Source organism: Drosophila montana, unplaced genomic scaffold (genome assembly GCF_035044405.1).
Source record: "Drosophila montana isolate Dmon_TW-CO22-7 unplaced genomic scaffold, ASM3504440v1 contig_2581_1, whole genome shotgun sequence".
NCBI lineage: Eukaryota > Metazoa > Arthropoda > Insecta > Diptera > Drosophilidae > Drosophila > Drosophila montana.
In genome coordinates this window covers 1,068,373-1,094,745 of record NW_026997444.1, presented here as the reverse complement: position 1 = coordinate 1,094,745, position 26,373 = coordinate 1,068,373, and the positions used below count along the sequence as shown (strand labels likewise).

At 35.5% G+C, this 26,373-nt stretch overlaps 2 protein-coding genes and 1 long non-coding RNA gene across 5 annotated transcripts; 2 read left to right on the top strand and 1 right to left on the bottom strand.

Moving 5' to 3' along the window:
• Positions 1-1,537: 1,537 nt before the first annotated feature.
• On the top strand, positions 1,538-7,894 carry me31B (ATP-dependent RNA helicase me31b). The gene is made up of 6 exons (XM_064682987.1): positions 1,538-1,694; positions 1,770-1,862; positions 3,868-3,967; positions 4,654-5,032; positions 5,880-6,527; positions 7,610-7,894. The coding sequence occupies exons 2-6, from the start codon at positions 1,813-1,815 to the stop codon at positions 7,810-7,812; spliced, it is 1,380 nt and encodes a 459-aa protein (XP_064539057.1). The 5' UTR covers positions 1,538-1,694; positions 1,770-1,812; the 3' UTR covers positions 7,813-7,894.
• A 3,095-nt stretch (positions 7,895-10,989) lies between these two features.
• On the top strand, positions 10,990-26,298 carry LOC135428972 (uncharacterized). 3 transcript variants are annotated; one of them, XR_010436358.1, is made up of 7 exons: positions 10,990-11,119; positions 18,827-18,976; positions 21,725-21,888; positions 23,296-23,562; positions 24,370-24,732; positions 24,805-24,869; positions 26,176-26,298. It is a non-coding gene; the product is annotated as an uncharacterized LOC135428972 (long non-coding RNA). The 3 variants fall into 3 exon arrangements; XR_010436359.1 differs by lacking the exon at positions 26,176-26,298 and adding an exon at positions 18,629-18,745 and having other exon boundaries at positions 10,998-11,119; positions 24,370-25,373; XR_010436357.1 differs by lacking the exon at positions 26,176-26,298 and having other exon boundaries at positions 24,370-25,373.
• Positions 11,287-25,308, bottom strand: LOC135428970 (zinc finger protein ZFP2-like). Its single transcript, XM_064683120.1, has 8 exons — positions 25,134-25,308; positions 19,085-19,367; positions 18,677-19,027; positions 18,463-18,532; positions 18,300-18,399; positions 17,857-18,022; positions 12,260-12,343; positions 11,287-11,535 (listed from the first exon to the last, which is right to left on the bottom strand). The coding sequence occupies exons 1-8, from the start codon at positions 25,209-25,211 to the stop codon at positions 11,327-11,329; spliced, it is 1,341 nt and encodes a 446-aa protein (XP_064539190.1). The 5' UTR covers positions 25,212-25,308; the 3' UTR covers positions 11,287-11,326.
• Positions 26,299-26,373: the final 75 nt, after the last annotated feature.

The window sequence follows — 26,373 nt, the reverse complement described above, 5'->3', positions numbered from 1 at the left end:
ACAGGTCGCAATATCCCACCCCCAGAACTTGGTCAAAATCCAACCGATTTTAATAAGGTTTGGTTCGTTGTTCGTTGTTTTGTCTCTAGATTAATTTGCCAACTAAATCTTTCAACATTATTCTTCTTCAAAGTTCAGGTGAAAATGGTACAATCCGTCAATCCAGACGCGGTCGAAGGTCTGCTTAACGTCTACAAAGACACCATATCAGTAGTCTTTGTCGTCTCTAGCCTTAAGGATATAGTTAAGGAATATAGTTAAGTTAGGAAAATTCCAACGATCGAACCGAGTCCAACGCAGGGCCAGATAAAAAGGAGCGGAGATGCTGCAACTTTTCAATATCCGACAGCTCGGAATCCTTGTCGGCGACTGACTCAACCTTCGCGATGATGTACCAATATTCAGTATAGAAACCGGAAAGCTTTGGCTACCGCGTTCTGTTGGCCACGATCACGTTTTGGTATAACAAATCCTCATAACGACCGACAGTTGGGTGGGACGTCGCTGAATGTATACGCAAGCTGCAACCATGGCTATCCTACCGCCGAAAACATCGCCTAATTTCCTGCCAATATTAGCAAAATTCAGCTCTTTTTGTGATTTATGCGCGTCATTAAATGTAGACTTAGTTTGTTCACGCCTTAATTCGTCCAACAGAAACATAATATTTACTATTGAGAGTATTTACCCATAATAATAGTATTTACATAATAAGATAAAAACGCAATTTAATTAAATTTAATAGACAATCAAAATCTCGACAGGATGAAAAAACATACATGAGCTGAACGATTTGCCAAATCAGACTGCTACAAAAGATAAAAGATTCAGAAAAACAATTTGACAAAAGCAAGGTAGTCTATAAGATACCCAGGAATAGCATCGGTTGGAACAACCAAATCGAAATTAACTACATGAATAACATTACATAAATCAGATAGGAAGTTAAATCACTAAACAACCATACAAAGAACATCACTTTTTACACACTGCATTGAGAGCGACCACACGCCTAATTTTAAGGCAGCGAACACATTAATACAAGACAACTCTTAAAACGCACTGAAACTGTAACATGAAATCAATACGTCAACAGATAAGACACAGAACTACAAAACACACACTGAAAATCGTGCCCTCAGCTTCTTGCAAGCAAACAATCAAATATATTACACGCAAACGTGTAAATAATTAAAAAAAAGAGTGAATTTAATTATGTGTATGTGTTATTTTCCAATTTGTGTACCAATTCAATTGTTCCAAAGTCTATCTGCTTTATATTGTATGGAACATTATAAGATAGGAACATCCCACATAGATTTTCAAAAAAACGAGGCAATATCTCGAATTTTTGCTAAAAGTAAATTAACTTCAAGAATTTCATAAAAAAAAACTTAACTTGATAGAGAAAACTGCGTTTATAATAATCTAGATAGTGAACTTAACTAATCGAACGTTTAAGGCTTTCACATCACTTACAAATATTTTTTTTACCGAATGATTGTTTTCTTGTAATTGGTATTATTGATAAGAAGTTGTAAGGCTGTTAAGGTTTCTACTGCTCATTAGGTTGTATTTGTGATATCTGAGCTGTTTATTCAATCTCAATTTGGTATATTCCCCGTTAAACTTGGAGTAAGTTAAAGCCATAAAAAATATAATTGAGGAGCTATATTTACTATTTAAAACAATAGGTAAGATATTGACATATACCAGCTTTTGTAATACAGATGTGGAAAAAATTGATACATCATCGCTTTAATTTTTAGATCGTCACACATATACTTCGAATAAAATTACTAAGCCGCAAGGATGATGACAGAGAAAATTGTTCAGGGTCACCCAAGTTTGGTTAACAAAGGGTTTGTACAATTTACATTTCTATTAATTTAGATTTTACACTAAAAGAACACGCAGCAAATGTACACATTTCAATGTAACTAAGATCATGCCTTTAATGCACATACAAATTCAGTTTTACATTGAATGTGTAAAATTAAAATGCGTGTTAACATTATACCTACACGTATATATATAGATTTTTAAATTTAGTGAAATTTAGTGCTGAGTTTGTGGAAGATATCTTCACAACAGTTTTCTATGCACAGTCATTCTTTTTTACCGTTTTTGCTTATAGCAACAATATATGTTCGCAAAATCCGATATAAGATACGAAAATAATTATATTTGTAAATGTTCATCGCATAGAAAGAAAAACTCATATACAAAAATTACTTTTTACCATTGAAAAGAGGTGAAAATGATAAAATCGCTTTGTAAATGTAACAGGCCGAAAGAAGTATTTTCGACCCCATTAAGTATATATATTTTTGGGCAGCATCGAAGCTGAGTCGATTTAGCCATATCCGTCTATCTGTACGCATGATCGGGTAGATTTCGGCAACCATAACAGCTAGAGATTCAGACGTAAGTCGTCCTACTGTCCGCGTTATGCGAGTTTGTTGCAAAACGTCGATAAGTTTCCCCGTTCCCATCGAATCGATGTCAAAATCATATGTAATGACATTTCGGAGCTTATAAGAGCTAGAGACACCAAATACCTAAGTCAAGAAATCATTATGACACCATTTCCCAATAGTATTAGGCCTGGGGAAAACTACGTAAACTACGCAGCATGTGGCGGCTTGGCGGGATACGGGGAATCTCCTCGTTCTGCTCGTTTTTCTGTTAGAAGAGGCTTCGCTCTTAATTAATGTGGAGCTAAGTCAAGAAATAATTGAGAAAGCATTTCCAATATTGTTAGGCATAGGGAACACGCAGCGCGGCCGCAGCGGAAACAATGCAGCATGTGGCGGCTTCGCGGGATACGGGAAATCTCCCAGTGAGGGACTTCCGAGTATAGTGCTCTTGTTTTGTGTTACTCTGTGGGACGCGCACGCCAGGATTGTTTAAAATCAGCTTGGTTTAAGAGTATAAAAAGGAAATATCCACAATCGATTCTAGTTCGCTAAAACACATTCATACACTTTCCAAAAACAATCATATTTTATTCAATTTCTGAGGTGGAATGAGTTTGTTGGAAGAGGCGCGTGATTTGATAGGAGAATTACAGAAAACCCAACGTACATTTGCAGAAATCGCTCAAACAAATCGACCCAGAAATGGCATTTCCAACATTCTTAAAAATCCGGATTCAAAGTGGCATAAGATAAAACATCATTTAGAATTTAAAATATTATAAGGGCGAGTACACCAAGTTTTGGAAGAAAACGAAAAAAAAAAAATGTTAGAGCGATGCATTCCAGAATGTAATTTTAGAAAACGATAAAAATTTAAATTTAGATGACGCCGATGAATGTCGTTCACACTAGCGCAATTTAAGGCAACCTTGACAAATCTGTTTCAAGCGGAACCACGGATGTGAATCACTAATGCGTTAGCTGCTTTTGGGCATGCTGAAAAGTTTAGGTTTTGTTTAAATTCAACCAAAACAAACTTTCAAACGTTTAATGGTGAGCTTGGATGTAAATCCGATTGAAGGTCTCTGGAAAAAGTTCTTTCAGGCACAGCTTATAGTAATGCGCGATATTTTGAATCAGTCGGATAGCTGAAAAAAATGCTTTGTTTGCCAAGTGGGATTTAATATGCCAGAGAAAATATTGACAAACCCAATTACATTTTTTAAATGAATGTGAAAGTTAAATCCACACAAATGATTGTTCCTAAGAAGTCTTATAAATTAGTAAATAATGAAATACATAGAAATTAGGCAAATGTATTTATAGATTAAAACACAGAATATTTGTAAAGCTACTAACACTTGCGAGTTTCCGGGATCTTCTGATTCCTACTTGAGCACTCTTACCTGTTTAACCCACTAATTGATGTAAAATCTACTACTTTTAGGATTTTAAGTGATCATCAAATTGCCACTAATTTAAGCGACGACATGGGATGGAAATCTAAACTGAAGCTACCCCCAAAGGACAACCGCTTCAAAACATCAGTAAGTTTATTTTTAGCTAATATAGGTATAACCAGATTTTTTTGTAGTTACATTATGTAGTCCGAGCTCACATTAGGATGAAAACAGTTGTATGAAAACTTTAAGTAATCCCCAAAACAATTCTAGCCTTATTTAGATTACGAATACCACCAAGTTCTTTAACTTTGATACTGCTAATGTTGACACGTTTTATCGGTAATCTGTAAAGTGGGTAAGAAATCACTTGAATGAGAAATGGCGTAGAAAAGTAAGTGTTGAATTCCGACAATAGCGGCTGATTGAGTAAGAGGGTTAAATAGGTTTGTTAAAATTTATGTAACAGGCAGAAGGATCAGCACCAATTGCCTAGTCGATCTGCCATGTCCGTCTGTTCGTATGCATGATCGCGTCGATCTTAGAGCCTATAAGAGCTATTGACTTGGAATTTTGAACTAAGGTAATCCTAGTGCCCGCGCGGAATAGTTATCGATAACTTATCCCGTTTCCAAGAGAATCAATCAAAGTCCATATCGAAATCCTATTTTTAAGCAAATCTCTTAAGTCTTAAGAGCTAGAAACACCTTTATCTGGATAGCAGATAGCAATAGCCGTACTAAAGACAAAAATGCAAACCAAAAAATTTATTAGTAGGTTAGGTTTTTACATTATATTTATATTATATAGAATAATGCGTACGATCTTTTCAGGATGTGACTGATACACGTGGCAACGAATTTGAAGAATTTTGCCTTAAGCGGGAACTTCTCATGGGTATTTTCGAAAAAGGTTGGGAGCGACCATCGCCGATTCAAGAAGCTGCTATACCTATTGCCTTAAGCGGAAAAGATGTTTTAGCTCGCGCAAAAAACGGCACTGGAAAAACGGGAGCATATTGCATTCCTGTTCTAGAGCAAATTGACCCAACTAAAGACTATATTCAAGCATTAGTAATGGTCCCCACACGAGAACTGGCCTTGCAGACTTCACAAATATGCATTGAACTTGCTAAGCATCTTGATATTCGGGTAATGGTAACAACAGGAGGAACCATTTTAAAGGATGACATTCTTCGTATATATCAAAAAGGTATTGAATTTATATCAATTTATAACAAAAAATATCTCTTCTCGATTGAAATAAAATCGTTTATAAATTTGATGAAAGAAACAATCAAAATTAAAGGCATTGCTAACATAGTATTATTCAAAGTCCATGCTTTTTTTTGGTGTATCGATAGTGGCATTAACCTATTTTGTTTTAAATTTCCTTAAAATTGTTCTATCAAAACTTCAGCTTTGTTGACGATTTCTGTTTTCTAATATTGGCGGCTTCTCACGGTTGTCACTCAAAGTCGATGCAATACCTCCGATGATGTACATTACATAATCTTTCAAAAACATATATTCATCATCTTATTTTCCGGCGAATAAAATCCATTCTTCTTGGATTTAAAGGTTTAGCCATGCATTTGAATACATAATTTATTTAAATTTTTTTATTCTTCAGTTAACATCACACAAATTTTTTGTCCGTTTTCATTATTAATCAGTTTTAGCATAACATAACTCAATCCCAATACATGCAAAATAATTACAAGCTTTGATTGCACGATATAATACTTGGGTACTTATTAAAGGGCTCAATGCTTTCATTTAACAAATAAAGATTGATAATTTTCGTTCGCAGTCCAAAAAACCTTAAAACATGCTGCATGCCAAATTTGTATTACTGCTAAGGCAAACGAGATCGTAGCGCGAGTTGCATTTGGTGTTGGTAGAAGAGGGTAGAGGGTATCCCCTAGTCGGAAACTTCTTCGTCTACAGCCTCTGTTTAGTTTAATTAATGCCGACACAAAAATAAATAGTACTATGCCTAAGCCATATAATTTTGAAGTATTATTCAAAATAATTTAACTTTATTTTTATGATTTCAGTACAATTAATAATTGCAACTCCCGGGCGAATTTTGGATTTAATGGATAAGAAAGTGGCAGATATGTCGCATTGTAAAATATTAGTCTTGGATGAAGCTGATAAGCTGCTCTCATTAGATTTTCAAGGCATGCTGGATCATGTTATATTAAAATTACCCAAGGATCCACAGATATTGCTGTTTTCCGCTACATTTCCATTAACCGTAAAAAACTTTATGGAGAAACATTTGCGTGAACCCTATGAGATAAACCTTATGGAAGAGTTAACATTGAAAGGTGTCACCCAATACTATGCATTTGTACAAGAACGGCAGAAAGTTCACTGCTTAAACACTTTATTTTCAAAATTGCAAATAAATCAATCAATAATATTTTGCAACTCTACGCAACGTGTTGAACTCTTAGCGAAAAAAATAACTGAGCTCGGCTATTGCTGTTACTACATTCACGCTAAAATGGCCCAAGCACATAGAAACAGAGTCTTTCACGATTTCCGACAAGGCCTGTGTCGTAATTTGGTTTGCTCTGATTTGTTTACTCGTGGTATAGATGTACAAGCTGTGAATGTCGTAATCAATTTCGATTTTCCACGAATGGCGGAAACATATTTACATCGAATCGGTCGATCTGGTCGGTTTGGTCATTTGGGTAAGTAATTACAATTCCAAAAAAAAAATAAAAACACTACTTTTAAGCATAAGATTATATATATCAAAATGTGTCTGTTAACAGCCAAAAGGTATATTAGGGCCCAAAAAAGGAATATAATATTTTTCTTTGGTTATTTGAAAACGCAGAATCGAAACTTCTTCGTAGAAATGTGATTCAAGATTATTTGGGCGAAATTTTAAGTTGTGTCCGATTTGCTTCAAACTGATTTTTATAGCTCTACATAAAAACTTAATGAATACGTGTTTCAACAGTGCAACATTCGTAAATTGGCGAAAATCTTTTGTTTGAAAGTTTTTTGTTAATCATCCGATCGGGTACAAAAACATTTTCAAAGTTCTTTGTCAAAATTCATCTGATGGGTATTTCACACTGTTTTTCATAGCTGGGAATGGTCAGTGAGTTCCCGAAGGTATCCTGAAAGCAATGATTTTATTAGGGGGGGAGAAAGTTCGGTGGAGAAAACGTGATACAAACTATTGTAATTTTTACATAGTACACGAAAAGGATTGTGCAAAGCGTATACTGTTGTGCACGTGGGAAGGAATAAGGGGCGATAATTCCTTGTAGGTCTAGACGGAACAGTGAATTGGAGACGCCATAACAGAAAAGAAGAATCTATGTCGCCAACAATCAACTTATGTAGGACATCACCGAGGATTGTTCTACGGTTGGTTAACGACGGAAGATCAAGAAGAAGAAGCCTGTTAAAGTAGGATGGCAACCGAAGATTGGGATCCCATTTTAAACCGTGTAAGGCAAAGAGCAGAAAACGCTTCTGAACTGACTCAATATGATCCTGGCTATTATTATACTACGGAGACCAGATGCAAGAGCAGTATTCAAGGATAGGGCGGACAAGAGAGATGTAGAGAAGTTAAACTCTAGACCAACGTTAAATCAATCCAAGTACACCTTTGGTAAAACATAGTATGTAGTAACATACAGTAAATGGCCGTCCCTATTGTCAATACCCAAGGTGCCATATTTGTTAAAAATAAGTTGCATGAATATAAGTAATATGTACGTAAAGGCTCACCAGTTGATACTTTTTCTTTTAGGTATCGCTATTAATTTAATTACTTACGAGGATCGGTTTGACCTGCATCGTATTGAAAAGGAACTAGGAACGGAAATAAAACCCATACCAAAAGTAATTGACCCCGCACTGTACGTGGCAAATGTCAGTGGATCTTCAGGAGATACATGCAACAATAGTGATCTTAATAATTCTACAAATGAAGAAGGCAATGTTAGTAAATAGATAAAAAAGATTAATTTAAAAAATAAAAAGTTTTGAAATGTCTAAAACATGGAACAATAAATGAAAACTAATATTGCAGTAATTGCTTCTTTATATATTTATGGTAAGTATCGTGGATACTTTGCCACCATCAAATTTACAGAAATAAAAAATATTTTTATATTTATAAAATTACATTAATTCGGCGTAGATTAAGATGTTAACCATAAAATCGATAGAGAGGCGTTTTCAAAATCACATTAAAATATTAATGGATGACCGATCAAGAAATAATTCATTAAAATAAAGCAGAACGGACCAAAATGGTTCGTTGTTATATTTATAGTAGATATGATATTCGGTAGTTTTGGCCGTGACTTTCGGCCCCTAATTATTTGGTTAAAGAATCGGAAATCATATATATCAACTAATGTTTATTTAATGTACGATTTGCTATTCGTACCTTAAAGTATTACATGTTCTTTTAGATTTCAATGGATGGCCAAGGGGATAGTCGTGCCATTCTGCTTATGGTCAGATTCCCTGATTTCACAAACCCTGGTAGCGTCCCACCATAGATTTTACTTATATATATTGTTATCTCTTGTTATATTGTTATCTCTATAAATACTGACTGACTGAATAAATGACTGACTGATTGATGGGTGATCAACGCACAGCCCAAACCGTAAGAGCTAGGAAGCCGAACTTTTCGCTGTACTTACCTTATGTGATGTACTTACCTTATAAGACGGGGTTTCGGGAAATTCCACACGTATGTGTGGAAAAATCGCGAAAAACGTTTGTATACAAGTTTCTTGCTTACCATCCGATCGGTCTTAAACTCATTTTCAAAGATCTTTGTTCAAATTCATTTGAGGGGTGTTTCACAGTTTTCGAAAATTGCATTCCTCGGTGGAAATGGGGGTCACAGATTTGGTAGGTGATTTCCAACGATCTATATGTAAAATCATTTGAGACGTGTTTCACATTTTACGCAAAAGCTTCCTCGGTGGTGAATGCGATTCTAAGATCTTTTTGGTGAAGTTTGAAATTTTGTCCGATTTGCTTTCAACTTATTTTGAAAGATCTACATAAGAACTTAATAATTACGTGTTTCAGCGATTTGGGAAGTTTCGCCCACAACAGTCATAAATTGGCGGAAAACGGTTGAATGGAAGTTTTTTGTTTACCATACGATCGGTTAAAACTTATTTTCAAAGATCTTCGAGATTATTTATTTTAAACGTGCCACGGGCAAGGTTGAGGTATACCCGCTATTATCTTATAAAGACATAGGTCAAAATGTCGCACCCTCATAACTCGCTTAAATCTCATCCAATTATTACGAGATTTGGCTCTTTGTTCATGGCTTGGCCTCCAGATCAATATGGCATCTAAACCTAACAACATTATTCTTGGTCAAAATTCATGTGAAAATGGTACCCTCAAAACGTTTTTCATCAAACGATATTCTTTTCTCAGAAACTGAGCGAGTGCGATGGACCTCGAATGTAACAAGTTGATGTGATCATGACTCTTAAAGGTTAACATAACTATATATCTGACAGTCTTATCCCTTTTGGTGGTGTGAGTAAAGTTTTTTATCGCATATGGAGTCTGACTCTTTTGCCAGTTTGGCTGGCAGATCTGCCACCTCCCAAAACTTTGTGAGAAGATCATCTTAAAGTGGTTCTGGGCTGACCGAATTCCTTGTGGAAAAGGACGAAATAGTCGTGGTATTTGACTTAACTACTGGGCCACTCTGGATCCAACAGAAGATGGGGTCTTCTGCACGTTCGACCCTTCTTGTCTGAGAGCTTTGGAACAGCGCTCACATTCCTGCCCGACCTTACCTCGAAGGGCACGGACTTTAAGAGTGTAGAGCGGCACTACAAGATTTGGAGACCAGTAAATTCTTGCCTCGAACTGACTCTAGTCTGCCATGAATTCGCTGAGCGCCATTTTTTTGATGCTGGAAAAGGTCAGACCTGCTGCACGAGTGGTTAGAGAACCGGATACCGAAATTGTCGGAGCCTAAGCGGACACCCTTGAAGAAATTGCTTAAATATCCAACTTTTCTGTGTAAGGGATCAGGACCCTTTTTAAAATTGATGGCGAAGAATATTTTTTTATCGGAGGTTGATTTTGTACTGAATTGATGGAACGGAAAGTCGTTGCTTACTGCATTTGTCGCTATCAATCGGCACAGTAGGTTCCTAAAGAGGTCGGACTTGGATAACAGCGGAGAAACAGCTCAGTGAGCAATGGAACGGGGCGAACTGACCAACTTAGCTGGAAGCAATGGTATTTTTTTTTCAATTGGAATGATAGAAAGGAAAAACAGAAAAAACAATCAAAACCGAATTATTTATATTAATTATTCAAATAATATTCATTGGAACGATGGAATCGGTCCAATTTGGATTAACGGTTTTTTTATTACTCTCGAAAAACAAAAAATTAATAAATATTTGAATTAATTAAATAAGATTAATTGGAACGATGACAAAACTTCAAGAGGGAAGGAAAAAACAAAGAATAATCATTTATTTGTATTAATTGGAATTTTTGCATGCACATAAATATATTATAAACAAATTTTATTAATAAACAATGGAACAATAAAACACACAAAAACATTATATATACATATATATACACATATTTTTTTTAATATGTCATCTAATGTGGATGTGGCTGTGGATGTGACTTGAATAAATAAATTCTTCCCTAGAACATAATAGTTTTCAATTACCCAATTGTAACGAGTACTTTGCAACGGGTACTTCGTAAACGGGTACGTCTGGTACCTTCGCTATTTCATATTGGCATTATGTTGGTTATTGTTTTATTATAAAAGAAAACAATAATTTTGGGACTATCCCAACAGCTCCCAGCTTTTACTGTAAGAACGCAAGCCGCCTAGGGTAAACAATTATATGTGCTCTAGACGGGAGCCGACTAGGAGACACCCCGAACACTCACCGGTCATGCACAAAGTAACACAGGCCTACACACACAGACACACTGCCGCTTGCTGCGCAGCTTACGAAGCAGATGCACTTCTTCTTCCCTTCCCCGCATCTTATGGGGAATGATTTGCAGTGTTTGTTGTCCGATTCTTATAACGTTTTTAGGACATCAATGTCAAAGCCCACGACTATATGCTAAAAATGCTAAGCCAGCAAGCGGTAAATCGCAGTAACAGTATAAAACAAAGAGATTATCACATGCGCAGGTTAGCTGCAGTTGAACAAAAACGAAAGGAAAAAGGAAGATTTGAAGTCTCTATTTTCGTCTGTATTTATCACTAAACGCTGACTCTGTGAGTGCTTTATTTCATTTCATCTTAGATTAACTATTTTATAAATACATATTTATTAATATATTTATTATCATTATTATAAATAAATAGGGTTAGTTTTTTTAAATAGTTTAGAACATTTTTAGTTTTTGGTCACATTATTAATTTATGGGATTAATAATGAATTTCATTTAGTTCGAAATGCTTCTAACAAAACAGGCATCAAATTTATTTGTCGCTATACTCTGTTGCACCAATGGAAGAGTCTGCTTCTTCTTCGGTGTCCATACTTTGTTTCGATGGTAATGCAAATATATTTCCATCATTTTCTGAATCGCCCAAATCATGGCATTTTTCGCATATTTTATTCCGGTGTAAAAAATTGCTATTTGCAATAAGCGGCTTTTCACATCTAATACATTCGTCCTGTAGATCACCTATAAAGATAAAGAAATGTATAAGTCAACGAGGTCAAGTGTGTTTTGTTTACTCAATATTTTAATACCATATTCTTTAACATCACATTCTCCTCAAAATACACATTATAAGATAAATAGATTAAAACTAAGAACCAAATCTTACTATCTAATGCTCGAGATTATACATTAAACACATTGAAAATTGGTATAATGGTAAAGCCACATTAGATAACCTAGTCGATCTAACCATGTCCGTGTGCCTCTGGTGCCGCCAACGGTTATTTAGACCAGCTCGACCCCTTAGCGAAACGATGGAACGTACGCCTTAATCCGACAAAAAACTGCTCAATTCCCCTTACAATAAAAAGTGGCAACCCGATAAGACAAGCGTACGAACTCATGTGCCTGGGTGACACGGTCGATACCGCAGCAGGTTGTCTTTTAGCTGCAAGGAAATCATATATGTCCAGATCTAGGTGGCTATATGCTGCTACGCCATAAAAATAAGGAACATAGCTGCCCGAACAAAGATACGTAGGATACAAGCCCTCAAAGATAGCACTGTGTGTCTGCCCGCTCTAAACGTTTAATTATTTTCTTAAAACCATCAATTATTAGTGAAGTAAACTCAAGAACGTTAGTTGTTTTAGATCAGCACCTCAAGAACCCATGCCAGTATATATCATTGCAATATATAAAGTACGATTATAGTTTATAATAAATTATTAATATTGCGACTTACCATCGTGGGTCTTCATATGTGCACGCAGGTTGCAGGCTAATGCAAATTTCTTTTTGCATAATTCACAGCCGTGTGGCTTGTCGCCTAAATATACAAAAATATTATATAAATAAAAAATATACATATGACTTTGTTAGTGTGCACCTTAAAGAGACTTGTCAAAATGTCCACCACTCGTTTATTCAATTGCAAGACTCCCTATCAATTTTTCATTTATCACTGAAATAAACAAGTAAAAGGTCTAATCAGGAGTTCCCGACTTGTGGATACCCTGAACCCTCTTTAACCAACACAAAATGCAGCTCGCGCTACAAGCTCGGTTGCTTTAGCAGTAATAAAATATCATATTATAGAAGCCACAAGTCAAATTTATTGAGTCTAGCTTGGATAAAAACTGATACTGCCCGGGCACTAGGAGGACCAACGTTCCAAATTCAAAGTATCTCAACTCATTCAGGTTCTTAGATCCTTGCGTTCATACATACGGACGGACGGACAGACAGACGCACACGGCTAGATCAACTAGGCTACTGATGCTGATCAATAATTTATATAACATTGACGTGAGTAAAAAGGGAATAATGTGCTTTTGCAAATGTATGTGATAGGAAGCCTCTCAAAACCTCAGTATCAAAAGCTAGGTCGATCTCGGCATGTCCTTCCGATCTCACGTAATTTAGTTTAATTACATATTTAATGAATTGTCCTAATGCAATTGAATGCCACCTCCCCATAAGCTCTTAACAACCACCTTAGATGGAGGGACCTACGCGGGATCCGCTTTTGTCTGCAATTAGCTTTTCAACATGCCTCTATATGGTTTTTCTATCCTGATCCTGGTGGGTCTGTGATTGTAGTATGAAACTAATTTATTAACGCTTCGATTTAAGCAATGAGTTTTTAAAATGTTTTTCATGCAAGAACCTTATTTTCACCGATCGATCCTATGGCAGCTGTATGATATAGTGGTCCGATGTTTATAGAATAGTGAGACAACAACCTGCTGAATTTGGTTTTGATATCTTTATAATATCTTAATAATACAATGTTCCGACGGGGAAAGAATTTTGCATATACGTATGTAAGACGCATAGTAAAGCTAACGAATGCCCCGTTTGACCCAGATATCTTTCTAAGCAAAATTTTTATCCATACAAGAGCCTACTTTTAGCTACATAATATAGTTGTCCGATCCGACGATTTTCTGCGCCAAGCGCAGATATTTTTGTAATAGGCAGAAGGAATAATCTCCGATCCTATAAAGTATATAATATTTTGGTGCGCATCAATAGCCGAGTCGATTTAGCCATGTGCGTCCGTACTTTTAGATGCAAGAATCGCAATATCCGTGGAAAATTTTCAAATATTGACAGATGGTCGGGTAGCCGAAAGGTCGGTGCACCGTCCACCAGAGAAAGAAGAATTGAATGCACAGTGTCGAAAAGGTCAACCAGCGACTAAGACTCGAAATGGAAGAAGGTCTGCGAAGGCAAAAAAACATGAAAGGAAGACAAAGCCAGCAAACGGCGGTCGTGACGCTGGATAACAGAGCGAAACACGAACACTACAAAGATAAAGATATTACCTTTATTTGATTCCATTTAGCAAAATGGTGTCTAGGGAGGTTTGGGAGCATCTAAACTATACTAGAAGCGACACGTCAAATTTGGTGACTCTAGCGTTTTAAGCCAACGAAATATGTCCAACCACGAGAATTAAATATCGATTTTTATCGATTGCTTGGAAATTTATAGATGTTCGGAAGCAAACTCGTTTTGCGTGGGTACTAGGAGGAAGTTATAAAATTTAAATCTTTTGCTCTTATAGTTTGTATGTACGGGCAGACAGACTTTATATTTTGCAGTTTGTAAAAAAACGTTTCCCCTCGTACTTTATGCAATCGCTTCTCAATTTATTCAATGTACACAAACAGAAACAACCAAGTAATTCGTACTTGAAGTGAGTGAAAAAAGTTAGACCAATTTTATTCTTGAATCAAGAACTTCCATACCCCAAACGGAAACACAACCACTCAATTCTTATAAATTTTTTCAGTATTTATTGTAATTGATAATTATGCAATAAGTTAAAGAAAAATAAATAAATCTAACAATATTTAGTATTATTTACAAAAGAACAGAACTGCAATCAGACACAAAAATCTCTCGAAAACAGAATTAGCTAAATAATGATAGTTAAGTACTTAATACGTTAAAATTGAAATCTGAAAGGATAAGAAAAATATGCATTAAATATCAAAGTTAATTTCATGATTTTCTGTATGGTGTTCCATATGGCAAAAAATCACTTAGCTAATTTTTCTATGATCAGGTTTTTTTAATTTTTCAAATCTAGTATTTTTCCGAAAGAGCTTATGTTTTCGAGGATTTTATTATCAACTTTAAAAAGCTCTTCGGCGAATATATCAGGGAAACATGGCAAGAAATTTGTCCGACTTTAAGGTCTTCCCTAATATTTCTAGCAGTTATACTGGGTCCCCAAATGTATGGTTACCGAAGAAAACTATTTTTTGTATTATGTGATCATGCATGTGCAGAACTCGCGCATGGAAACAGACAATAAAATAAGCAGACAGAATATAATTGCAAAAGAGAAGAAAGTTTTCTATCGCGCCTAACTTCGTGTTTTCTTCAATACATGTATATATAGCATGCATACCCATGAAATTTGTTCACTTACCATCTTTATAAGATCGAAGATGCTCCAACGTAAACGGTTTTAAAGACTCCCGAAGACTGATCCGGCGTCGTCTCATTTTTGCCCCATATAATCACTAGAAATGGCATGCATACGCTGCAGCAAAAGAACGAGAGAGACCGTGCAAATTCTTCCAATTTTTATTCCCTTTTCTGCTCTGCAACCCCGATCACGCCTTCGCACTCTAACTTTGAGATCGTTGTAACTTGAGTCAACTTCGATTTTTCCTGACTTTTTAAGGCTATATAACGTTAAAATATTACTTAAAGTGAGTTTTTTTGACATAATGAATAACGAATTTTTATACTTATTCTGAAATCATTTAAAGATTATCTAACATGAACAACGAATTATACTTAATTCAAGAATTGTAAGCTTGGCTTTAGCTCAAACCTTTTTAATGTCTGTCTGCCCAAATTAATAAACGCAAGGATCTCAGAACCCATAGGAGACTTGATATTTCGAACGTAGTAGCCATGTAGCTTTTTTCTGAAAATCGATAACTTCCTCCGTTTCCAAGAAATCGATAAAAATCGATGGCGAAACTTTGTTTTTTGCTCAAATCTCCGAGGTCTTAAAAGCGGGAGTCACCAAACTTGACAAGTTCTTCTAGAATAGTTATGCCAAATATGATGTCTCTAGAGCTAGATTCATTAAAACCTAGGAAATTTGTAAAAAAGCAGGATTTCGATATTGATTTATGTCGATTGCTTGGAAACGATGAAAGTTATCGATTATCGGAAACAAACTTGTAGTGCATGAGAGGAGAGGAGATAATGCGCTCAAGTCTCTAGCTGTTATAGGTTCTGAGATCGACGCGATCATACATAAGGAAAGATGGTCGGGCAAACGGACAGCCAGACGTAAATGGATAGATCGACTCGGCTACTGATGCTGATCAAGAATATATATAATTTATGGGGTGGGTGATGTTTTCTTCTTCCTGTTACATACATTTGCACAAAAATTATACCCTTATTACCAATTTTAAATGGGTTCAGGGTATAACATGGATAACTTAACACGAATCGGACTTCAAATTCACACATATCAATATACAAACAAGTCAGAGACTCTAGTTGGGAGTTCCCGAACCGATTGACTTGAGTACTAATGCGTGCGACAATGGCACTGGGGCGGTCTTCACCCAAAACGAGCGACAAAATAAAATTGATCTCCAGAATGTACCAATACTGGAATATTGAATACTGAATTACGCAACTAACAAGCATGAGTTACTAGCCATTATTTGGGCCTTGGGTAAGCTTCGTCAGTACCTCTATAGGGTCAGAGATATCAACATATTAATGGACCACCAACGATTCATGTTTGCGGTTTCCAAAACGAGCAACCGAACGTTAAGATTAACCGCTGGAGAGTTACTAGAAATGCCGATGTAAGCCATGTACAATTCAAAGAAGGAAACTGAAATACATTGTGATGCTAGTTCGATAGGATTTGGGGCATTACTGCTATAACGAAAGAGGAATGGTTTGTTTCACACTGGGTCTAGGTCCAATGGGCCAGCAAATTAATAGATGTAGAAAACCATGAAAAGTGGTTTAATGTACAGAGAGATGTTGAATATGCAATGGGTAATCCGATTAATAGAAGCATACATAGTACAAAGACAAGGTCAGGACTATCATAATATGTATGTGTAAACAAAAAGACAGAAGAGAAATATATACAATTAAGAATCTTGATGCAATGGTGGAAGAAAGAAGTAATTCAATTCCAAGGTATAGCGGCGCCTATAGAGTATCAATTACAGATACCAAATATAACAAATATAAAAGGTTTAGAGCAAACGCAAAAACCATACAAAGGGGACTATGAACTATTGCGAAAAATAAAAGAAAAGCATGTAACAACTTTAAGGAATAGTGAATCAAATAAAGAAAATCATAAAAATAAAACAGAAATAAAAAATGGGGAAAAGTCCGATCAAACGGGGAGACGAAACTAAAATTCTAAGACTCACAGCAGGTCAAAAGATAATTTAAGAGAAAACAGTGCATATTGTATAATGTCTAATATTCGAATATAAATAACATTAACCGACATGCTACAAATATAGCGTCAATAAGTTAAATAAGTACCTCGTCAATAACTTATTGAGACCACACAATGAATAATTATTTAAAAAATGTTTTAAGTTATCTGTGTACTAAAAATGTAACTCATGTTATTATTGACTATTATTAGTCAACATTAACTCAATTTTAAAAACGAGAAGATAGCTCACAGCAGCTCTACCCTGCCACTCCCAGACAATGTTGCACAATGGCGACTACATTCCCCAACGTTTCATCATCCCTGCTGCTCATCTTTAACAATCATAACATGGTACCCATCCTCCCATGGCTGTATCATCTGAGCTAGGAGAAGCTGAACCTCAGCCTCGTCTTCATAACGCAGTACATATTGAAGCCCCGATACGTCCTCCAAATACCTAAATTGGTGAGAAGTCTTGATACCATTAAGGACGGTCGAAGTGTAGACCGGGATAGGTTTATCACGGACTACCCGCCACTATTGAAATATGCTGCCTACGCTGCACGTTTTGGAGTAACGTTAAATAATTTAGATAAATGACAGGGTTGGCCGGTCGGACTAACTTTTTCATATAGCTGCCAAAGAATCGATCGGTCATAAGATTATGATGTCTTTCCGCAAAATGTTTTTGTTATCGGACTACTATATCATGTAGCTTCAATAGGAACATCAGATGTATTTACGTATGTCTGCAAGGGTATTTAATCTTAAAGGTTTCGAACTTTACAGGACAATCTTTTATATTTTTTTTGTTCCTTTTCACCCATTCTGGGAATATACGTATGCCAAATGTATTAAAATTCAATCTTAACAAAACTTACCACTGTGCAGAAATAAATGATTCTTCAGATTTGTCTGCTTTGAGAAACCGCGGAAACATATTGAGCATTTGAACGGCCATGATCCACTGTGAACGTACTTGTGGGACTTTAAGTCACCAGGAGTTGGAAATGACTTTGCGCATAAATTACACTTGTGTGGTTTTTCCTTTTTGAGAAAACATAAAAAATAAAGCCATAAATTCATTAATAGATTTGTTACTAAATATAAAACTATTTTTATGAATAATAATTAAATAAAAGTGAACCTACAAATATTGTAGCATTTTTAGAAGAAAGGACGTTTCTTCTAAAAAACATATTTTTCTTTCTAAGGTTGTCCCCCATTTCTCATCGGATGATGTAAAGCTATGATGTAGAGGCTAGATCGTCTCGGCTTTTGCGTGTTACAGTTTATAAAAAAAAAATAGTATTTAAAAAATTACCTTAATATGTGTCATCCGATGATAATATAAATTGCTGCTGGCGGTAAACTTTTTTCCACACACTGGACATTCGTGCGGTTTTTCCCCGGAGTGAATTCTCCTATAATTTATTTGAAAGATTTAAGTTAATTTCTTCGCTGCGTATTTTATAATATAGCCGTACCTATGAGTATTCAAAGAACTGGAAGTACTAAATCCTTTTCCACAAACCATACAAATATGTGGCTTCTCACCTGTGAAAACCGGAAACTTGTTAATATAAATAAAATAGAGATTAATGAATAGCAAATATTATTCCAAATCTATCTATCTCTATGCTTGTCACATAGGACACATAATTTGGCAATTGCTTGTACGATTGGACAAAAAAAAAGTACCCGTATGAGTTCTCATATGTCTTTTAAGTAGACTTGGCCGGTCGAAGGCTTTTCTGCAGACTTCACAAGGTAGTAAAGGTCTTTCATTTTTTCCCATTCTTTTTCTTGATCCTCCATATTTGTAACTTTCAATATTGATTTTTCTTTTAGGTGAGATTGCAGTGAAGTCCTTTATTTCGTCCATCGATGTTGATGATGTAGTTGAGTTGTCAGTTGTACTATCAACCAGTGATAATAAGGATCCAGAAGAATCGCTCAACACAGACTTTTGTTCATCCTCACTAATCGGCGGAGATAGTGGTAAATTTGGTATTTTATACATTAATGCTAAAGACAAATCGAGAGGACTGTCTGAAAAAGTAAAATACAAATTAGAAACATATTTTAATTTAATTTGCAAAGGTATACCTTGTAGAATGGAGTCCATAGCTTTCCTATAAAGCGTTGAACGTACAGTCGAAAATATATTATCTTCCCGGCGTTCTGGTATGTAATAAACCACTAATTCCTGATTAATTTTAACTGGCTTTATAACTTCATACAATGGATCCCCTTTAACCATCGAACAAATAAGATTGACATTCCGGTCAAACGTGCCCGCAATCTTAAGAAATCTTATCCAATTACAGTGAATCACACACGTTCCATTATTGTATGAAACTTCATGATACAAGCCGTGCCGATGCCTCAGCTGAAATACATAAAAACAAAATATATGACCATATATTAAATTTAAAGTTATGTTCGCAATAACGACTTCGTTCACATAAACAAAATAACACTTTTGCACGCCGCTAGGTTTATGCTATGGGTCGAAATTTGCCACCCCCAAAATTCGGTCAAAACTCAACCGATTTTCACGAGACTTGGCTTTTTGTACATAGTTTTCCCTCTAGATTAATCTGGCATTCAAATCTGAATACATAATTTCTAGTCTAAATTCAAGTCAAAATCTTACCCCTAAGATTCGTATGTAGACATGGGTCAAATTTTCCCACCCCTATAACTCGGTCAAAACTCAACCGATTTTCACGCGGCTTGGCTTTTTGTACATAGTTTTCCCTCTAGATTAATCTGGCATTCAAATCCGAATACATAATTTTCAGTCGAAATTCATGTCAAAATCTTACCCCTAAGATTCGTATAAAGACATGGGTCGAAATTTCCCACCCCCATAACTCGGTCAAAACTCAACCGATTTTCATAAAGCTTTTCTTTTTGTACATAGTTTTCCCTCTAGATTAATCTGCCATTCAAGTCCGAATACATAATTTTTAGTCGAAATTCAAGTCAAAATCTTACCCCTAAGATTCGTATACAGACACGGGTCGAAATTTCCCACCCCCATAACCCGGTCAAAACTCAACCGATTTTCACGAGGCTTAGCTTTTTGTACATAGTTTTGCCTCTAGATTAATCTGGCATTCAAATCTGATCACCTAATTTTTAGTCGAAATTCATGTCGTAAATCGTACTCCTAATATTCGTATATAGACAAAGGTCGAAATTTTCCACTCCCATAATTCGGTCAATACTCATTAGATTTTCATGAGGCTTGGCTTTTTTAACATAGTTTTCCCTCTAGTTTAATCTGGCATTCAACTCTGCATACATAATTTTTAGTCGAAATTCATGTCAAAATCTTACCCCTAAGATTCGTATAAAGACATGGGTCGAAATTTCCCACCCCCATAACTCGGTCAAAACTCAACCGATTTTCATAAAGCTTGTCTTTTTGTAAATAGTTTTCCCTCTAGATTAATCTGCCATTCAAGTCCGAATACATAATTTTTAGTCGAAATTCAAGTCAAAATCTTACCCCTAAGATTCGTATGTAGACATGGGTCGAAATTTCCCACCCCCATTACTCGGTCAAAACTCAACCGATTTTCACGCGGCTTAGCTTTTTGTACATAGTTTTCCCTCTAGATTAATCTGGCATTAAAATCTGAATACATAATTTTTAGTCGAAATTCATGTCAAAATCGTACTTCTAAGATTCGTATACAGACACGGGTCGAAATTTCCCACCCCCATTACTCGGTCAAAACTCATCAGATTTTCATGAGGCTTGGCTTTTTGAACATGGTTTTCCCTCTAAATTAATCTGGCATTCAAATCTGAATACATAATTTTTAGTCGAAATTCAAGTCAAAATCTTACCCCTAAGATTCGTATGTAGACATAGGTCAAATTTTCCCACCCCTATAACTCGGTCAAAACTCAACCGATTTTCACGCGGCTTGGCTTTTTGTACATAGTTTTCCCTCTAGATTAATCTGGCATTCAAATCCGAATACATAATTTTCAGTCGAAATTCATGTCAAAATCTTACCCCTAAGATTCGTATAAAGACATGGGTCGAAATTTCCCACCCCCATAACTCGGTCAAAACTCAACCGATTTTCATAAAGCTTGTCTTTTTGTGGCTAGTTTTACCTCTAGATTAATCTGGCATTCATATCTGCATACATCATTTTTAGTCAAAATTCAAGTCGAAATCTTACCCCTTAGATTCGTATATAGACATAGGTCGAAATTTTCCACCCCCATAACTCGGTCAAAACTCAACCGATTTTGGCTATAAGTTTTGGCTTTTCATTCATGGTTTGACCTCGAGATCAATTGAATGAATACGTGTTTCAGCGATTTGAGAAATTTCGCCTGCAACGGCTGTAAATTGGATTACCGTCCGATTGGTTTCAAACTCACTTACAAAGATCTTTAAGAACATTTATTTTAAGCGTGACACGGGCAAGGCCAGGGTATACCTGCTAGTATATATATATACATTTATTAAATTGAATTCTTATTTGTTGTTTTATCTCATTTAGGCACAAGCCGAACTAAAATTTTTATTGGAATTAATAATTTATATTCAACATTTTCTCTATAAATCACTTTGTTTATTTAACTTTTTTTTTTAAATATAAAATAAAGTTTTGAGCAAAAATATTTATGTAGGAACATATATATAAAGTGAAGAAGACACTCATACACTCATACATATGATTGCTATGAATTTAATGCTATAATTTTTTTTTTGAGAGTCAATAGGGTGATCACTCTCCCATGACGCTGGGAAGTCTTGAAGACGGACTCGAGATATTTTAAAGAAGTTCTCACAGTTTTCTTTAACGCTTCAGCAGTTAGTTACTGCAAGCCTGAGAAAAATTCAGAGAGGGGCTGAATCGTTCACACTACATATGTATGTATGTAAGTACTAAGAAGCATTTCTTTCCAAAACATTTCTGAAGCAACGATGCGTAATACATGTTCTTATAATGTAAAGCTAGCTATGGCTCCTTGTGAATATACTTAGGTCTAGTCGACACCGCATTTTAAGATTGTGTATCTTAAATTAAGATTGGCAAGGGAACTCTCTCACGGCAATTGACAATTAAGCAATTGAGTATATCAATCGTGACCAAAGTCTCGTTGGAAAATACTGTTAAAAATTAAGCTTTTTAGATATATTCGAATTTGAGCGAAATAGTCTTTGGTGTTTAACTCGCATATTCAAATAGCCATTTAAAGAAAAAGGCCTACCATGACCAACAAAAAACATGTAAGAGTGCACTAGTCGGCAGTACCAGACTATGGAACACCTTAAATTTCTTTAACAACCTTCTACCAACACCACATGCTACCCGTGTTACGCGCTCATTTTCTTTGGCTTTGCAGAAAAATGTTAATAGCTATAAAATGAAAGATATTTGATCTATATATACCATTATAGAAGCTATATATAATATTTGGCGACTTTGGCTCTTAAAACCTAAGAGATTCAGCGTATAAAAGTAATAATTAAAGAATCAGTGTACAAATAATTTTATATCAAATGATGGTGTTTTACACTTTCCTTTAGTAGCTACAATAGTCGGGTGTTGATTATTGTAATTGTATTCTAGTTAAAGTTTGAAAATTGTAGATAAAGAAAAGCGCGGAAAGTCCTATCTTAATAAAAGATTGTGACCAGCATTTTCCATCCAAGAGCGGTGCATTTTGCGAAAACATGTAAACAAATTTATCATAAAGTTATTTGAAAATAAGTTTGAACCCGAGTCGATTGAAAAAAAAATTGTATATAAACTTCTTTCCCAAACCGCGTGCACCTGCTTCACAAAGGGTAACTACAGTGAAATGCTCCCTAATCAGTCAGTCAGGACAAACAGTTTATTTTTAAATACATATATATAAATATATATAGTCGGGAGTTACCGACTAGGGGATACCCTAAGCCCTCTTCTAAAAACACCAAATGCAGCTCGCGCTAGGAGCTCGTTTGGTTTGGCAATGATAAAAATAAATTTATAAAAGAAAAAGTTCCCTCAATTGCACTGGAACCCGTAGCCGACAGCACAGCCTTGCCGCAGCCATGTACTCCACATTCATACCAAGAACTAAGTTTCAAGAAAAAACAAGTAAGATACTCTAGTCGCAAATTCCCGACTAGGAGATACCCTGAACCCTCTTCTACCAACAGCAAATGCAGTGCTAATGGGATACAGGGTATAAGAGAGCATTTATCCAAAAGCTCATTCTTCGACCAGTCGTTCATTTTTAAACTATGCGATGCACATATATCGGATGTTGATAAGATAATGTTTATATGACAGGAGCAAAAGAGATGCACGTAATTGGTGGGTTAAAACACCGACGTCGGATGCTACCTACAACTGCTACTGCACAATCAGACGGACAAGCAGGCACGCCAGTTAATATTCATCAAACATATACATACTATATACTTTTTCGTTTTACATTTCATGCACCAAGAAGAAAGCTGCTATTTCCGGTTGTGACCTACTTTAACGAAAAGAACGAAGGATGCCACTCAATATTGGACTCACATTTTATTAGTCCCAAGTGTTTAAAATGCAAAAGTAATTTTTTAAATGTTTTCAATACAGCCAAAATAGTATTGAATCTAAGCTACAAGACATAAATAATCTTAATGATTGAATAAAAATAAATTTTATCGTCCAAATTGCTGCGTAACAGTTTGACAGATTTTCAAGGAGAATTATGAAATTGTTGCAAATTTAAATTTGATTAAGATATTGTCAAAAAAACAAGTTTATTCTCGAACGATAATTCCTAAGACAACCAATTAATATAGTGAACCGATCATTTTTATTTACTGCGTACAAAGGATAACTTTAAAACTGAACAGACGGATACTGATACTGATCAAGAATATGTATACCTTATACACATACAATTCTTTTCAATCGATTTGTATACCCTTGAATATTATAATTGTAAAAACTCAAAATGCAATTTATTCACAGTTTATAATATATTATTAATGTTTATATTACATGCATATTGCATGCTTAATTGGGCTATTTACTTTTCAGATAAGTTATTTATTATTATAAGAAATAATACACTTACATCATTTTCATCAGGATATTTTAAGTTTTCTATTTTGTCGGTACGAATAGTACCATGAAACGGATAAAATAAAGTTCCCCTTTTGATATTAGTTGTTGCACACACGGTTAAAACAGATTCGATGTTAGTCGGCAAGGATATTGTTGTTAAAGAAAACTCTTTTGGTATTAAAACGCATAATTCCATTTTAAAAAACAGTTTGCATTAGGCTTTTTACAGTAGTCGATGAATGTAGATTGTTATTGTATTTTTATATGTATTTGTATTTTTATTTTTATTTTTATTGTTAACAGTGAATCTCCGCACCCATTTCTTTCAATGCTCAACAAATACTGCGTGATCAGGATCGCTTGAATCGGCCATGACCTTCTTGAAGAAAAACTGCAAACACTTAAAATACCAATACCATTCAGACATAACATACTCACAAGACACACAAGCATACACATACTAAAAGTCGTCTCGCGGACAAGACCAGCGGCCATCCAGCAAAATTAAGAGTCAGGCTCATTTAACTCAATGCTCCACTACGTTACCAAAACAAGATCAACATTACACAACGCTACGGCTATCAATTGATCTCAAACAAACTCGTCTTGAACGCTCTGGCACGGGTACGAGCACCTGCTCACGTTTGGGCACTGTGGCATATGTATGTATGTACTACCTTTATTCGTTGCTTGCAGGCATCGTTTGATGTACATACATATGTATTTATGTATTAACAGGTAGCAACTTGACTTCTCCCCAAGAGGAAGACCGTTTTGGCGTCCGTCACCTGTTGCATTGTGAGGTGAGCGAGCGGCTTGTTATCATTACCTCAATATTCTGCAGTCCCTTTAGTTTTCTGCTGTTGCCGTTGCCGTTGCATTATTGTACTCTTCTTGAGTGGCAATTAGAGTTTTACCTAGGGTATTTTGAATGAATTTCAGTGTGAGCGGTTATTTCTCAGGATCATTGGCAGAACTTGCTTGTGCTTCTTACTTTTGCACTCTTTCCATCTCTGTCTCTCTCTCTCTCTGTCATACCTACAAGTCAACACTAAAAAGTTGCTTACCGAGTTACACTCAACAAATCCACTTCCACTTCTGGACGGAACAGGTGCAGGCACCTGGCCCGCAACTACTACTCCCATTCATAACGTCGATGTCGTAATTTTACTCAAGTCTTTAGTCAAAATCCGGTTTCTTAAAGTTGAGTGAAAATGTAGTAAGAATATTTTCTTGTCTGGTCTGTGCTATCGGCATCTCTTTCATTGCTTTGGATGAGTAAAATAGACACGCCCACTTTTATACTCTATTCCCAAAGCAAATGAGAGTATATTGAATAAAGTATTTGATTCCCACCTGTAACCTGTGTAACGCAACAAAAATCGGTAAAAAAAAAAAACAAGTTGTTATATGGAAGAATATTCCTTTAAGCTTTTGCACATACAATGGCAATAGGCCTTCGGCGAGCCGAAGATACACTTAATCTCTCTTAATCTGTTTGCTACCACATGTGCACATCTGCATAAAGTTATTGCTCAGTGGTAATTAAATCTGTCATTACCAAACATTGGAAATAAGAAGATAATACAACTAAGAATATGTGAAAATTTATTAACGTACATTTTTAAATGTATAATATTACAAACAAGTTCCTAAGAACACGGCTCTCAACGTAAACAGTTTATTATTTACAGTCAAGGTCAAAGTATTGGCAACTGGTCAACCCAAAAGTCAAATTTTGAGAATAACGAACTTATTATTTTATTAAAATATATTTGATGTGTTTTTTTGTATATCTAACTTATTTTAAGGTATTAAAGAATGAACATTTTTGGTTGCTTCAAGCCTTACAAATAAAAAACAAAAAATATGCAAATTTGTATAGTATAATAATTGTGTTAAAATTTAAAAAAAAAAAACAAGAGATAAAAATTAATATTTATTATTTTATAATACTTTCTAGGCAATTTGGCATTGAATGCACCAATTGTCGGGCAACATTTGGTTCAATTTTGTGCCACTATTTCGCTAAGGCTTATTCAAGCTCAGTCTTCGTTGAAAATGTATGCTTCCTTTTTTTTTTTTCATTTTTCTAAGCCTTTTATCCAGTTCCTTCCATATGTGCTCGATTGGATTGAGGTCAGGTAATTGAGGAGGATGTGGAAGAACATGAGCCGTATTGTGTGCCAGCCACATTCGCACATCATGGGCCGTGTTCTTCGGATCATTGTCCTGTTGATAAGTGAACTGACTTTTTTTGATGCCACTGAAATACTGCAATTTTTAAATCTGGATAAAAATAGGACC